Genomic DNA, 13,495 nt, shown 5'->3' with positions numbered 1-13,495 from the left:
TCGAGGCCGCAAAGGCGCAGCGCGAGGCGACAAAGGGCCCCGTTGTGCCGGTCGAATCGGCAGCAGACATTGAGAACGAGAAGAAGATCTCCGAAGAGAGCGAGGCCGCTACCCCTGCCGCCGCGCCCGCCAGCAACGGCTGGTTTGGCGGTCTCTTCGGAGGAAGCAGCGCCGCCCCAGCCGCTGTTGCTCCCGTTGCTGCTGAGACCAAGTGAGGCACCCCTCTTCAATTCGGCCTGCTCCTGTACCAAATACCTCTTCCTGATGATGACCCCGTAACGAAATCTTAATGACCCACAAAACTGCCTTTGTCTTGTCCTGGCGTGATTATGATTTCATTGATGGTGCTTAGTCCTTCTTAAGCTCCCTTCGGATGACCATACATGCGTCGTCCTTCTGCGGGTCTTCTCCACCAAGGGCCTCTACTGCGCCATGCGCTCCCAAGTCGACAGCAGCGGCTCCAGTCTTTGATCCCGGCAGACGGACGACAAACATTTCCAGACCGTCTCCCACCTCGATGTGTCGCTCCGTGGCCGAGGTGAAGCTGTCCATGACGATGCGAAGAACGTCCGGTAGCGTCATTGTGCCCGGCTCTGGAATCGGACGCTCGGGTGTTGGAATCTGGTTCTTGAACATGATCTGTATCAAGGCGAATCGCCTGTCAGTTTTTCAGGGCGCAGAGCTATACCCCAGAGCAAGACAGCGCACCTGGCTATCCAAGAATGGCTGGAGCAGGCTCTGTGCACTTCCTGCCGCTCTGCAGAATTCTCGCTCGTAGCTGCCCACCGGGTCGAAGCTGTAGACTGCGCCCTTGCCCTGCTCATCGAGGCCGCCGAGGATGTTGTAGACGTAGTACGGGAAGAAGCGCTTCGAGTAGAGAATCGTCGAGATCATTCGCGCAATGGCGTGCAGGGGCATAGAGCCGCCGTGGGCATGCCGATACCACTCGAGGCGCTGCTGGATCCGATTGACGAGCGCTTCGGCATCGGCCGCGAAGCCATTCGTAGCAAGCGTTGCGCGGTCGGTCCTATGGGTGGGACAGCCGCATGTTAGCGCTTGTCAGGAGATATACAGTAGAGCAAACTCACAGCCGGAAGACCTTTGGCTTGTAGCGGGTCTGAATGTTGTAGCCCTCGGACTGACGGGTGTCACCTGCAATTACGCAAAAGTCTGCGCCGGCCACGGCCATGATAGAACCGCCATTGTCGGTGTATGGGCTGAAGGCGTGCGATACAGGCCCAGCAGCAGTACTGTGCATGGCGCCAGCGGTGGCGCCGAAGTGTCTCGAGTCTGAGAGAGTCACGACCATCCTGGTTGTCACAGAGTCAGGTAGGTAGTTCCTGGGAAGCAGCCAGAGAGATGGAGCGAGCGAGGCGCGAACGGTTGCGCGGCTTTCCACGTGTGCGCGAAGCTGCAAGGCGTGATCGAGCCGTGCATCCGACTTTTTTTATATATTTTGCACGAGCGCGACTTTCTTGTTTGCCCTCAGCCAAATGGCGACGTCGGCCCCTCTCAAGACCACGCAAGCACTGCACCAAGATGCGCTGTCAAGGGAAGCAGCCGTGCGAGGCTTCCCTAGGCTTGCCATGCGCCAATCGCAGCGATTCCGCGAGGCCGTTGTAGAGGCGTCTTTGTCGTCGCTCTCGTCCGACGACGCTGGCGCAGTTCCAAGTCGTCGGCGCCCGCTCTGGGGCGAGACGGAAGAGAATGTAGCGACGTCGTCCAGCACTCGAATCGAAGACTTGCTTCCGACCTACTATGTTCAGCACAATGCACGATGTGGCACCTGTGCTACGCCGCTCTATCCCGGATTGACCTCTCGGAATTCAACAGAGCAGAGGCAGCATTCAGGCATGTCATCGAGTGCGAGGCTCTGCACGAGTTGCTTGACAACGACGAACCCCGGCAGACCCATCGTTGAAGCAAAGTCTCGTTTTGCTCCGACGAGAAGGGTGAAGCGCCGGGACCCGGAGCATGCAGAAGCACCACGGCCGCGTTATCAAGGACTGCCGCCAACAGAAAAGGCCGCCGAACGTGCGGATTCGGATACAGCCGCTGTGAAGATGAGCACCGCGGCTCGAGACGGAAAGGATCAAGACCTGGGTGCGCTCACACTCGAGCAAAGGGCCGCGCTACTGCGAAGGAAGAAAAAAGCGGAGAGCAGCAAGCATAAAATTGAAGGGGAGAACAGGAGCCCTCTTCCAACGGCTCTGCCTCCTCACAATACGATTGACGAAAGCAGCAAGGTCACTTCCTTCGAGAAGCAAGAACTTGAAAGCCGAAGCGAGAAGAAAAAAGATGCGCCAAAGCCAATGACGCTGGATGCGAAGGCGAACAAGCGGGCAAAGAAGGGGCAGACGACCAACGACAAGTCTGCTGCGCTTCGGGCTCTCCTGCAGAAGGACAAGGACAAAGACAAGAGCGGCAGAACGGGTGGGAGCGGCGGCGGCGGAGGAGGTCTGATGGACTTTCTTGGTAGTCTTTGAATGTAACATTAGATGTATTGTGCAGTACAGATAGTAGTAGTGGGCGAATTGGTCATCGCTTGGCCCTCTCGGCCCTGCTCTGCGGCCTTGGCCGCCGCGAGATGCTGCAAGAGCGTCGAGGTCACGAGTTTGGGGAGTCTTCATAAACCAGTGGCGTGGCCCGCCGCTGATCCTGTCAGCATCGGCCGTGCTGCCGTCGCTGCGCTGTTGCCCCCCACTTTTATCAAAGCTGTTCCTCGCGTCGACCTTGGCGGTGCGCGGCTGCTGCTACAGCCGCCTCTGCTCTTGTCCCTCTTTGGCGCCCTCTTTCTCCGAATCCAATTTGTTTCTGCGCCTAGCCTCGAATTTCGATGGACATGGAATCGAAGTACAGTGCAGTACAATTGGGCACAGGCGCATCACCGGCCAAAAGGAGTTGGAACTCTAAAGTGTCGTTTTTGTTTTAGGCTAAGCGTTCCCGCACCGACGAAGTTCCTGCACGCTCCACGCGGTCGGACGGCACCGCACGCTCCCCTCGCTTCACTTGGTCCCGGAAGGGAAAGGGAATCGACCCTAGAGTTGCAAGTGGCAACCATGGAGACGACCACCACGACGGAGAGGATGAGCGACGCAAAGATCAGCAATGAGATGAACGGAACGACGAGGGCCCACTCCCTCCAGGACGAGGAGGAGCAGCAGCACGAGCCTATCGCGAAGCCAGGTACCGAGCCTGTCCTCGGCGGCGAGGAGAAGAACTACGTCGAGGTTTCATTTGACGATGGCTATTTTCCCGATCAATTCAAGGACCCGCAGAAGACGCCGCCCGTACGCTTCTACATCGGCATGGCCATCATTGCCTACAACGCCTTTATTCTCTCCCTCTATGCGAGTGCCTACCTCTATGTGGCACCCTACGCCCAGGAGGAATTCCACACGGGCGAGCAAGTGAGCCGCCTGCCCTTTGTTTTCTACGTCATGGTCTGGGGTGTGGGCACCCTCTTCCTCGTGCCCCTTTCGGATCTGTACGGCCGTGTGAGTGTTGGGGTCCTCACTTTTGGAGCATCTGTCCCGCTGACGGCGTCGCATGCAGAAACCAATCTTCATCGCCAGTTGTGCGCTCTGGGTCATCTGGCACGTTGGAGCGGCGAGGGCCAACAACATGGCCACGCTGACCGTCACGCGCGCGTTTGCGGGGCTCGTCGGCACGGCGACGCTCGCAGTCGGAGGCTCATACGCCGTCGAGGCCGCCCAGGGCCTCGTCGTAGCAAAGGGCATCGTCATCTACAGCTGCGGTGTCTTTCTTGGGCCCGCCATTGGTCGTGAGTATCTCGTTGCTCGTGTGCCACTGGGCAGGACACGTTCCCCACTGACAGCCTCCTTGCAGCCCTCATTGGAGGTGCGGTTGCCAACTATGTGACGTTCGACAATCAGGAAAAGGCTGGCTGGCGCTGGGTCTTCTATTCGGCCATCATTGCCGGCGTCATCTCCGTCATTCTCTTCATCTTTGCCTATCCGGAGACGAATCGATCGGTGCTGCTGCAGCGCAAGGCGCGCCTGATCCGCAAGCACTATCCCCACCTCGACGTCCGGCTGGGCTTTGAGCCGCCGAAGCTGGGTGAAAAGGTCTTGTATATTGCGACGACGGCGGGCAAGATGATCATCACGGAGCCCATCGTCATCTTTATCAGTCTCTGGCAGACGACGGTGCTCGGCGTGCTCTACCTCTTCTTTGAGGCCTTTCCCATCGTCTATGGGCCCAAGGACCTCTACTACGGCAACAGCGGGTACGGCTTCAATGCGTTCCAGATCGGTCTGGCATTCTTGGGAATTGCGCTGGGTATCACGCTCGGCGGCGTGTACGGCTTTACGCTCGACCTCAAATTCTATGTCAAGATGGTCATGGCCCGCAGGGGTGCGCGCCCACCCGAGCTGCGCGCCTACCTCGGTATCGGCTCGTCGGTGCTGGCAACTATCAGCCTCTTCTGGTTTGGTTTCACAACATACAGCGATTCGGTCCACTGGATTGTCTCGATCATCGCCAGCGTCTTTTACGGCATGAGCGTCATGGGCGTGCTCCTCGTCACGATTGGCTACACGGTCGATGCTTATGGACCCAAGTCGGGCGCGGCCTTTGCGGCCGAGGCGCTAATCCGGTCGTGCATTACTGCGATCCTCCCTCTCTTTGGCGACAAGATGTTCCGAAATCTGGGGCCTCGGTACGCGGTCCTTATTCTCGCCCTCATCAGCATGGCCGAGATTGCCATTCCCGTCGTCGCGCTCTTGTACGGCAAGACGATCCGTGGCTGGTCGAACCTTGCAGTCAAGGGATGAGCCCTTCCGTCTGTAGATACCTGATCGTGCATTCATCCACCATCTATTTGTAATGATCTCATGGATTAGCTACTAGGACAGAGCCGTCCGGGCCAATGCATTCTCTGAAGCAGCACTCGTAGTGTACACGCCCATTCTCCCTGCGTTTTCAGCCTGAATTTTCAGATTACGGATGTGTGAGTCTGAATCACGAATTTCCTCCCGCTTCCTCCACCTCTGTTCCCGCGTAAGAAAGCAACAAGAGAAGAGCAGCAGTGACTAAAGGTTGACCTGACCTGGTTCGCACACACGCACCAAAAGCACCGCTTACCTTGTCTGCCATGGCCGATGCTTTCCTGGACGCCGTCGAGCGGCGCCGCACCTACTACTCGCTGTCGGACGCCAGCCCCATCTCGGACGCGCGGATCCAGTCGCTTGTGGAACGCGCGACGCAGCACGCGCCGAGCGCCTACAATGTCCAGTCGGCCCGCGTCGTGCTCCTCCTCGGCGAGCGGCACAAGCAGGCCTGGCGCACCGTCGCCGAATCCTATGCCTCTACGGTCCCTCCCAGCAACAGTGGGACCCAGCAGCAGGAGCAGCGCGAGGCCGATGAGCAGGCGCGGCAGGCGCGGCGGCAGCGCACGGAGAAATTCGGCAGCGAGACGTATGGCTCCGTCGTCTTTCTGGAGAACCGCGAGGACATTGAGGCCCAGTATGTGCAGTCGCCCGAGTGAGTGGATGGCTAGGCGAAAGAGAGCAAGAAAATGGGGGCTGACATTCGGGCGTGACCAAGCTTCAAAGAAAGCAAGGCGTTTGACGTCTGGTCCGAGAACGCGACGGGGATGCTCCAGTGAGTCAGGTGGTTCTCTCTGAAACAAGAGCACTGTTGCGTGAAGTTTGCTAAAAACACACGCCCACAGGTTCGCAGTCTGGACAGCCCTCGAGGCGGAAGGTCTCGGTGCCAGCTTGCAGCACCACGTCTCGACGTACCCCGCCGTGGGACGGGCGCTGACGGAGCATCTCGCTCTGCCTTCTTCTTGGCAGGTCAGTGTGCCTTGAGACGTGCTACATCCGGAAAGAAGCTGACCAGGCCAACCAAAGCAGTGCACGGCCATGATGCCATTCGGCACGCCGGCCGGTCCGCCAGGACGGCCAGGAAAGGAAAAGCCGTTCAAGCCCATTAGAGATCGGGTCATCATCTTCAAGTAGAACATAGAGCAAAGAGGAAAGGGGGGGAAAGACCGTGATCAAATTCAAAAGAAATCAGAAGCGAGGGAGGTTTCGTACATTTGGCGAAGCGGTATCGACGAGGACATGGTATGAAGCAGAACAGCAGCCGGGAGGATTAGGATTCTTTAGGGCAGGCAGAGGTAATGAGGGGGCCGGAGGAGGGACCGGCCGGAGGGATTGGCGAGGGTGTCGGGCGGACGAGTGGCCGAGGGGCCGAGGAGTAGCACGGAAGCAAGGGATCGAGAGATCAGGCCTGGGGAGTGGTGGTAAAAGAAAAGGGGAAAAAAGAGAGACAAATCGATTGCAAAGCAAGAGCGATTAAGACTGCCTTCCGTAAGCGACGGCAGCGACAATGACAAGAAGGGTGAAGAGGGCGCTCACCCGAGAGAACATGCCACCGGACTCTTTACCAGTGTACACCTTTTCGGGCCTCTTGAAGCCAGGGCTGCGGCCAAGGAGCATGCGGAGCATCTTGAGGTTGCCATCGGTGTAGGGCGGGTACCGGCTTGCCATCAGCGCCTCGGTGATCTTGCCCAGGACGCCAGTGGCGGGTGCCGAGACCATGCATCGGGTGTGGGAGAAGGTGTCGAAGCCGGCGCGGCCGTGGTAGGCGCCGTATCCCGAAGGACCCGTGCCGCCAAAGGTGAGGGGCACCGTGTAGTGGAGCATGAGGTCGCCCTGGACGACGCCACCGCTGCGGGTGCGCTTGACGATGTGGTCCATGTTCTTGGCATTGACAAACGCATACAGGGCCAGTGGCTGGTCGTGGTCGTTGACGTAGTCGATGGCCTCTTCGATGTCCTTGACGACGAGGATGGGCAGGATAGGGCCAAAGATTTCGTCGCTCATCACCGAGTCACCGGGCTTGACGTCAGCTACGACGGTGGGCTCAAAGAAGCGGTCTGCCTCGTCGCGGTCGCCGCCGAGGACGATGCTGCCCTTTGTCTTGTCGATGAGACCCGAGAGGCGAGCAAAGTGGCGCTCGTTGATGATGCGGCCGTAGTCCTTGGACTTGCGGGGCGACTGGGGCCAGAACTCCTTCTGGACGCGCTTGAGGTGCTCCACGAGCTTGTCCTGGACCTGCTTTGTGCAGACAATGTAGTCGGGTGCGATGCACGTCTGGCCGCAGTTGATCGACTTGGCCCACAAGAGCCGGTGGGCAGCAATGTTGAAGTCGGCGTGCTCGTCGATGAACACGGGGCTCTTGCCGCCCAGCTCGAGTGTGGTGGGGCAGAGCCACTTGGCTGCCTTTTCGGCGACGATGCGGCCGACGTTGCCGTTGCCGGTGTAGAGAATGTGCTCCCACCGGAGGTCGAGCAGCTTCGTCGTCTCTGGAATGGCGCCGTTGATGATCCTCGACATGGAAGGGTCCATGTACTTTGGCCACAGCTCGGCCAAGAGCTTAGCCGAGTGGGCGGCCACCTCGGAAGGCTTGAGCACGGCCGTGTTGCCGGCCGCAAGCGCAGCAACGAGGGGGCCGACCTGGACAGAGATGGGGTAGTTCCACGCGCCCATGACGAGGACAGTGCCCTTGGGCTCCTTGATCTCCTTGGGCGCATGCATCGACCAGACGACGCCGAACCACTTGTTGTCAGCCTTGGCCCACTTTTCGATGTTTTCGTAGGCGTCGATGCACTCGTTGGCGCACAGCGTGATCTCGGCGAACACACTCTCGAACCGACAGCGGCCCAGGTCCTTGCCAATGGCATCTACGATGGCCTCCACATTGTCCTGTAGTTGATGAAGAGAGGAAGAAAAAAAAAAGCAAGGAAAAAAGAGGAAGAAGTGAGCTCAGCTTCATCCGAGAGAGAGAAAGAAAGGAGAGTATTTGCGGGAGGAAAAGCCAAACTACGCACGTTGAGGAGAAAGGACAACTGCTTAAGCTGGTGCTTGCGGAAGCCAATTTCGGCCGTCTTGCCCGTCTGGAAGCTGTCGCGCAGCTCCTTGTGAATCTGCTCGATCTCCTCGAGAGAGTTGTACTTCAGATCAGCGGGTGGGGCGGGCATTTTTGAGTACAGCAGGTCTTGCTCGTAATGTGAGGTAAAAGGAGGGTGAAGAGAAGGGGGATGGTGGTGATCAAAAGGGAAGAGCGACCGAGTGGCAAGAAGTAGTGTCCTCTTCTACTCCAGCAACTTGTGTAGTCTCTCAATGGGATGGAGACGGCCCTAGCGTCACTTTGACAATCGGTCTTCGCTAGCGCACTGATTGCCCGTGCCGGAGCCTAGCGGTTACGAACCTCGACCGGCCCATTCGAAAACCCGGGTCTTCTTTGCCAAAAAAAAAAAATGCTTCCCTCGTGCGGGGTTCGCTTGTCGGACACGCCATATGGATTTTCTTCTTGAACTGTGTGGAGGTGATTCTCGCTCCACGTGGCCAACCAGTGAGTCCGAGACAACTAAAAAAGGCCTCGATCCAATTAAATTGGGACCTCTCGTTTGGCCGTGGTGGGAGATTCGATTTGATGTGGGGACCTAGGCTTTATTTCCCCAGACCCGATTTTCGAGGCTGATTGTCCAGGGCCTCAATTTAACATTTTCAGTAGTAGTCAGTAGTAGTAGTCAGGTAGTAGTAGTGTAGCGATGTGGGATAGTGTATGTTTTACTACGACATTGTAAGCACCGCGGCACTGCTCCGAAAGTAGCAGCAGCAGTAGGCAAGGGCAGGGGCCCTTGCCAATTGCAGGACTTGAGATGGGAAATCGATTCCCAATCCTGCACATCATAGAGGCACGAAGTGGGAGGTGTTCTGAGTACTCCACCGAGGCAGTCGATCCCTTACCAACGCCAGCCACGTCCCGCGTCCCCTCTTTCCGTCCGCCAAAGCCCCTACCGGATCATTTAGGAGCCAGATGAGGAGCGGAGACTCGCCCAGCATCAGCGGCGCAAGCAGCAGCGGCCGTTCTTCAGAAGAAGCGGCGAGCACAAACGACAGAAAGCGTCCATCTCCACAGTCCTCCACGTCGCCGTCGCAGCAGCAGCAACCGCAACAAAATGGAAAGACAAAGCGCAGCCGCAACTCGAGGGCGTGCACATGGTGCCAGCGACTCAAGATGAAGTGCTCTGCGCCCGACGAAGGCCCCTGCGAGCGATGCAAGAGGACCGGGCACGAGTGCATCGTAGTCGAAAGGGCCTGTCGCAGGCCATGGACGAGGAAGAAGGACATGCAGATCCAGCAGCTCACCGACCGCATTCGCGACATGGAGCAAGTCTTCAAGGCGTCTTCGATCCTCACCATGCCTGGAGACATCAAGCCCGCTCCTGGCTTTTCCCTCGAGGCCACCGACGCTACAACAGCAGCGCTGGCACCGACGGCGGCGGCGACGACGACATCAACAACAACAACAACTATGGCAGGCGTGCCGGCGATGGCACCGGTGGCGGCAACAGCGGGAGGAGCAGACTCCCTCGATGCAGCCTCTTCGATCCTCAACGGCCAACTTGATCTCGACCCTTCCTCGTCCTCTGCCTTGGCACCTATGAGCGAGATTCCCGTTGGCAGCAACGACCACCTGTCGACGTTGCCCTTCGTCTCGACGGGCTGCATCACAGCTCAAGAGGGCGTCGAGCTGTTCAACCTCTTTATGCGCCGATGCGCCTTCCAGACCGTCATGCTCGACCCATCGTACCACACAGTAGATCACGTCAGCCAATCCTCGCCCTTCCTCTGGGCATGCATCGTCTACCTTGCCGCGACCTACGCCACTGCCAGACCGACGCTGCGGGACGAGCTGCAGCCCGAGATGGACTGGTTTGTCGGTTGGGCCGTGACGAGTGGAGAAAAGAAGGTGGAAGTGGTGCAGGGCTTCCTCCTGCTCTACTTCTGGAATCGACCGGCAGCGGACCCGACCATGGACCGTGCGTGGCTGTATGCGGGCATCGGCATTCGCATGGCAACCGAGCTCGGCACTGGCGGCCAGGGCATCTCAGATGCTGAACGTCTCAATCGAGAGCGGACGTGGCTCATGACTTTCTTGGTCGATCGTTCCTTGTCGATGGGTGCCGGTCGTCCTTGGACGATTCGATCTGACACGACACTGATCAGGGACTCGGACAGCTGGTGCCAACAACCGCAGTGTCAGATTTGGGACCTGGGCATTTCTGCCCTCGCCGATCTGCTCAAGTTGACATCTCGGCAGGTCGACGTTCTGTCCTCGTCGTCCAAGACCTGGGCTTCCTCCGCTCTTGGTGGAGTCAGCAACTCCTCCTCGGTCGATTTCGACTGCGAGACGATGATGCGCATCTACAACGACGAGCTCGAAAATTACCGTCGAACGTGGGAGCAGCGGGGCTTCTTTTCGTCGCCCCAACAGAGCACTTCCCCTGACGACGACATTCACCTCTTTACAATGCACTACGTTACGAAGCAGGCAACGCTGCGGTACAACTATGCCGTCTTGGTCCTCAACTCCTACGGTCTCCAGTACTGCGCATTGAACCCATCCAAAAGCCCGCCAGTGCAGTCCATCTGTCTGCCCAGTGCTATCTCCGCCTCCAAGAACATTCTCAAGGCCGCTATTGACGGCCTAGGACAGTGGCTAGCGTATGCGCCTCACACGATACTCAGCCTCGTGGGCTACGGCGCCGTGCTACTCGTCAAACTTGCTCGCTTCACCAGTGATGCCGTTCTGCGGCAGCGGCTCTTGACCGACGTTGAGGAGGCAGTCGACTTTCTCGACAAGGTTGCGCTGGGTCCCAAGCACAAGCCGGCCCGCTTGGCATCCATGATTCGCGCCGTGCTCTCGTCCAAGACTCCAAACGAGGATCGGGCGGCTTATCCACCTGGCATGGAGGTTCGCGGCTGGCCCGTGCAATCTTCGAGGGCGGCAAGTCCGAGCTTGCAGCACTCGGTACAACAGCACTCGATGCAGTCGCAAGAGCAACACCACCAACAGCCATCTTCCAACACCTCCGTTGCAGCCAAGACCAATGGTGGCGGAGGCATGAGCGCGCCTTTTGCTGCAACGGGCACTGGCATGGAATGTTCACCCCTGACAGAGGAGAGTGACTCGCTTGCCTCTCTAGGACTGGCCTTTGGAGACAGCGCTGGAGGTTGCGCGGCCGCCTGGACATTGCCCTTCTCGCCAAACGAGCTCTTCGACGAGTCCTTCTGGATCAAGGTTCCCGAAAATTAAGATAATATAAGCTACGCCGATATCATCTTCCAGTGTGTCACATACGTCTTTGGATCTCCCTTTGGTCTCGTACACTCTGTTCACGGTCAGGCTTCTTGCGCCATGTATGTTTCTGATCGGTCTCTGAATGTATTTAACAAAACGTAATGCATCACCAAGCATTATTCACTATTATCGCTCGAATCGAGCTGCTGGAAAAGAGTCGGCAAACAACGACAGAAAGAGAAAGCTTAGAGCTTGCTCGACTTTGCGGCTGTCTCCTGTTCAAGGATCTTGCGGACCTCCTTTCTCAAGACTTTTCCGCTTGGCGATACGGGGATGAGTTCAAGGACCCTAACGCCACCCCTGAGTTGCTTGAACGAGGCCACCCGCGACTTGATGAAATCTGACACGTCCTGAGCGACTGCGTTTGCGTTGTTCTTTTTAGATGGATCTCGCAGCTGGATGTAGGCCCGAGGGAGCTCCGTAGCTTGCTTCTTGTCGTACATGCCCACAACTGCGGCGGCGAGGACGTCCTTGTGCTGCAGGAGCACACCTTCGAGCTCGGCAGGCGCGACCTGGAAGCCCTTGTATTTGATGAGCTCCTTCTTACGGTCCACAATGCTGAATTCGCCCCTGTCGTCGACAATCACGACATCGCCCGTTTTCAGCCAGCCGTCGCTGGTAAAAGTGGAGTCATTGGCTTCCTTGTTGGCATAGTAGCCCTTGGTGATATTTCGCCCTCGAAGCAGCAGCTCCCCACGCTCGCCTTGAGGCACGTCTGCGTTGTCATCATCTGCTACGCGGCACTGACAAAAGAGAGACGTTAGTATGTAAGGTCAAGAAGTGCGAGCGATTCAGCAACACACCTCGACACCCGGGACAGGCCAGCCCACGGTCCCTTTGCGCTGTCCCCGTTGCAGTCCGAGGGCGGCAACGGTGGTCTCGCTCATGCCATACCCCTGCATGAGGGGCATGCCCAACTTGTCCTCGATGACTTGTTCCAGCTCGGCGTCCAAAGGCGCTGCGCCCACAGACACCCACTTGAGTGATCCAAGATGGTCCTTGTCGCCCTTTGGACATTCCGACAGGGCTTTGAGGATGGGAGGCACTGACGACATGCATTCGATCTTGTACTCCTTGACGGCTTCGCACAGGGCATTTGGAGCAAACGGCATCACGTACACGGTTGCTTTCATCCAACTGTGGCACAGAAGGTACTGAAGTAAGCTTCTGCTTCCTTTGTAGCGCCGAATGGCTTATGGCTCGTCAACTCACACGCTCAGGTGACAGCTTTTGATGAGGGCCAGCGCATGGAAGAAGGGCAGACAAACGAGTGTCGACATCGGTTTCGGGTACAGATCTGGGACGGCCTTGAGAGCGAAGAGCATCGACACAACGTTTCGATGGGTGATCTCGATGGCCTTAGGAAGTCCGGTCGTCCCAGAGCTCCATGGCAGGTAGAGGGTGTCGTCGAGCGACTTTGGTGCGACGGGCTTTGCCCTCTTGGCCTCGTCTGGCGAGGCGAGAAGCCTCTTTGCTGCGACAGTGCTGTAGCCGAGTTCCGTGTCCATGAGCACAACAGTGTTCCAAGGGAGCCCGCCTCGGGTAATCGTCTTTAGCATCGAGCCGATGGTGAAGATCTTCTTTGGCTTCAGCGCATGATAGACATGTCGAAGCTCTGCACGGAGATAATTGGGATTGGCAAACGAAACGCGGAGTCCAGCAAAGACGGAGGCGAGAAGGGCCAAGGCAAAGTCGATGCCACTAGGTAGGACGATGAGGACAACGTCCCCAGGCTTAAGGCCGACTTTGTTGATCAGTCCGAGGCCCAGCTGCTGTGCCTGGAGCCTGAGCTGGCCGAAGCTGTGCGTATGATTTGGTACATGAGCATAAGTCATACGTCTGTCTATACGACAGAGCAATTCGAGAAAGAGGAGCTCACGTAATCTTCCTGTTGCGCTTGCTGATCTCATGGAAAGCTAGGCGCTCATCATCGAACGAGGTATCTCCGAGGACGAAGTCGTACACGGGCACCTCGGGGACCTTGGGCACGGGGACCTTGGAAGTGTAAACCCTCCGCCCGTCAATGTTGTTCACTGTCGTCATGTTGCCCCAGCTCCTCTCCTATTCCGTGCTCTCACTGAATCTTGCGCTGGCGAAGGACAAGATCTGGTCGCTATGAGGACCGAGAGATCAGACAAAGAGAACAAACAGAGATCCAGAATCACTTGCGATGCGCCTACGCGGTGGAGGAAGCATTAAATATGTGGGGGAAGAACGGTTAGACCAAGATGCATAAATCTTGGTGGGGTGCCCGGTAACGGTCAACGCGTTGCCGGCTCCAATTCCGGTCCTAGCTTGGTCCCGAATCGAAGAA

The 13,495-nt window shown here is 57.7% G+C and overlaps 7 protein-coding genes across 7 annotated transcripts; 4 read left to right on the top strand and 3 right to left on the bottom strand.

Moving 5' to 3' along the window:
- Positions 1-25: 25 nt before the first annotated feature.
- Positions 26-1,340, bottom strand: FA10DRAFT_268472 (N-terminal nucleophile aminohydrolase). The gene is made up of 3 exons (XM_025522347.1): positions 1,089-1,340; positions 709-1,027; positions 26-639 (listed from the first exon to the last, which is right to left on the bottom strand). Exons 1-3 carry the CDS (start codon positions 1,307-1,309, stop codon positions 349-351), a joined length of 831 nt encoding a protein of 276 aa, XP_025375470.1. The 5' UTR covers positions 1,310-1,340; the 3' UTR covers positions 26-348.
- A 151-nt stretch (positions 1,341-1,491) lies between these two features.
- FA10DRAFT_268471 (hypothetical protein) lies at positions 1,492-2,801 on the top strand (the record flags this gene model as incomplete). The annotated part of the gene is made up of 1 exon (XM_025522346.1): positions 1,492-2,801. A coding segment is annotated over one exon (995 nt), but the record flags the coding sequence as incomplete, so codon positions are not given.
- A 507-nt stretch (positions 2,802-3,308) lies between these two features.
- On the top strand, positions 3,309-4,796 carry FA10DRAFT_232600 (MFS general substrate transporter; the record flags this gene model as incomplete). The annotated part of the gene is made up of 3 exons (XM_025518912.1): positions 3,309-3,497; positions 3,556-3,784; positions 3,850-4,796. The coding sequence occupies 3 exons, from the start codon at positions 3,309-3,311 to the stop codon at positions 4,794-4,796; spliced, it is 1,365 nt and encodes a 454-aa protein (XP_025375468.1).
- A 254-nt stretch (positions 4,797-5,050) lies between these two features.
- Positions 5,051-6,257, top strand: FA10DRAFT_268469 (Nitroreductase). Its single transcript, XM_025522345.1, has 4 exons — positions 5,051-5,505; positions 5,569-5,625; positions 5,696-5,819; positions 5,880-6,257. The coding sequence occupies exons 1-4, from the start codon at positions 5,117-5,119 to the stop codon at positions 5,982-5,984; spliced, it is 675 nt and encodes a 224-aa protein (XP_025375467.1). The 5' UTR covers positions 5,051-5,116; the 3' UTR covers positions 5,985-6,257.
- A 66-nt stretch (positions 6,258-6,323) lies between these two features.
- FA10DRAFT_232673 (aldehyde dehydrogenase) lies at positions 6,324-8,011 on the bottom strand (the record flags this gene model as incomplete). Its single annotated transcript, XM_025518917.1, has 2 exons — positions 6,324-7,736; positions 7,862-8,011. The coding sequence occupies 2 exons, from the start codon at positions 8,009-8,011 to the stop codon at positions 6,324-6,326; spliced, it is 1,563 nt and encodes a 520-aa protein (XP_025375466.1).
- Positions 8,012-8,721: 710 nt separating this feature from the next.
- Positions 8,722-11,301, top strand: FA10DRAFT_268467 (hypothetical protein). Its single transcript, XM_025522344.1, has one exon. It carries the CDS (start codon positions 8,854-8,856, stop codon positions 11,134-11,136), a length of 2,283 nt encoding a protein of 760 aa, XP_025375465.1. The 5' UTR covers positions 8,722-8,853; the 3' UTR covers positions 11,137-11,301.
- FA10DRAFT_268466 (acetyl-CoA synthetase-like protein) lies at positions 11,232-13,365 on the bottom strand. Its single transcript, XM_025522343.1, has 4 exons — positions 13,061-13,365; positions 12,394-12,981; positions 11,985-12,318; positions 11,232-11,924 (listed from the first exon to the last, which is right to left on the bottom strand). The coding sequence occupies exons 1-4, from the start codon at positions 13,222-13,224 to the stop codon at positions 11,367-11,369; spliced, it is 1,644 nt and encodes a 547-aa protein (XP_025375464.1). The 5' UTR covers positions 13,225-13,365; the 3' UTR covers positions 11,232-11,366.
- Positions 13,366-13,495: the final 130 nt, after the last annotated feature.

Source organism: Acaromyces ingoldii, assembly GCF_003144295.1.
Source record: "Acaromyces ingoldii strain MCA 4198 unplaced genomic scaffold FA10scaffold_5, whole genome shotgun sequence".
Classification (NCBI taxonomy): domain Eukaryota; kingdom Fungi; phylum Basidiomycota; class Exobasidiomycetes; order Exobasidiales; family Cryptobasidiaceae; genus Acaromyces; species Acaromyces ingoldii.
This window is presented reverse-complemented; position numbering and strand designations above follow the sequence as displayed.

Excerpts from the sequence above, each read along its gene's own strand:
- FA10DRAFT_268466 (XM_025522343.1), bottom strand. The coding sequence starts at position 13,224 with ATGACGACAGTGAACAACATTGACGGGCGGAGGGTTTACACTTCCAAG. Across the intron at positions 12,982-13,060 it reads AAGCGCAACAGGAAGATTAC|CTTCGGCCAGCTCAGGCTCC; the intron begins GTGAGCTCCTCT and ends TCATACGCACAG. Across the intron at positions 11,925-11,984 it reads GGCCTGTCCCGGGTGTCGAG|TGCCGCGTAGCAGATGATGA; the intron begins GTGTGTTGCTGA and ends CTCTTTTGTCAG.
- FA10DRAFT_268472 (XM_025522347.1), bottom strand. The coding sequence starts at position 1,309 with ATGGTCGTGACTCTCTCAGACTCGAGACACTTCGGCGCCACCGCTGGC. Across the intron at positions 1,028-1,088 it reads AAGCCAAAGGTCTTCCGGCT|GACCGACCGCGCAACGCTTG; the intron begins GTGAGTTTGCTC and ends TCCCACCCATAG. Across the intron at positions 640-708 it reads AGCCATTCTTGGATAGCCAG|ATCATGTTCAAGAACCAGAT; the intron begins GTGCGCTGTCTT and ends GCCTTGATACAG.
- FA10DRAFT_268469 (XM_025522345.1), top strand. The coding sequence starts at position 5,117 with ATGGCCGATGCTTTCCTGGACGCCGTCGAGCGGCGCCGCACCTACTAC. Across the intron at positions 5,626-5,695 it reads AACGCGACGGGGATGCTCCA|GTTCGCAGTCTGGACAGCCC; the intron begins GTGAGTCAGGTG and ends ACACGCCCACAG. Across the intron at positions 5,820-5,879 it reads CTCTGCCTTCTTCTTGGCAG|TGCACGGCCATGATGCCATT; the intron begins GTCAGTGTGCCT and ends CAACCAAAGCAG.
- FA10DRAFT_268467 (XM_025522344.1), top strand. The coding sequence starts at position 8,854 with ATGAGGAGCGGAGACTCGCCCAGCATCAGCGGCGCAAGCAGCAGCGGC.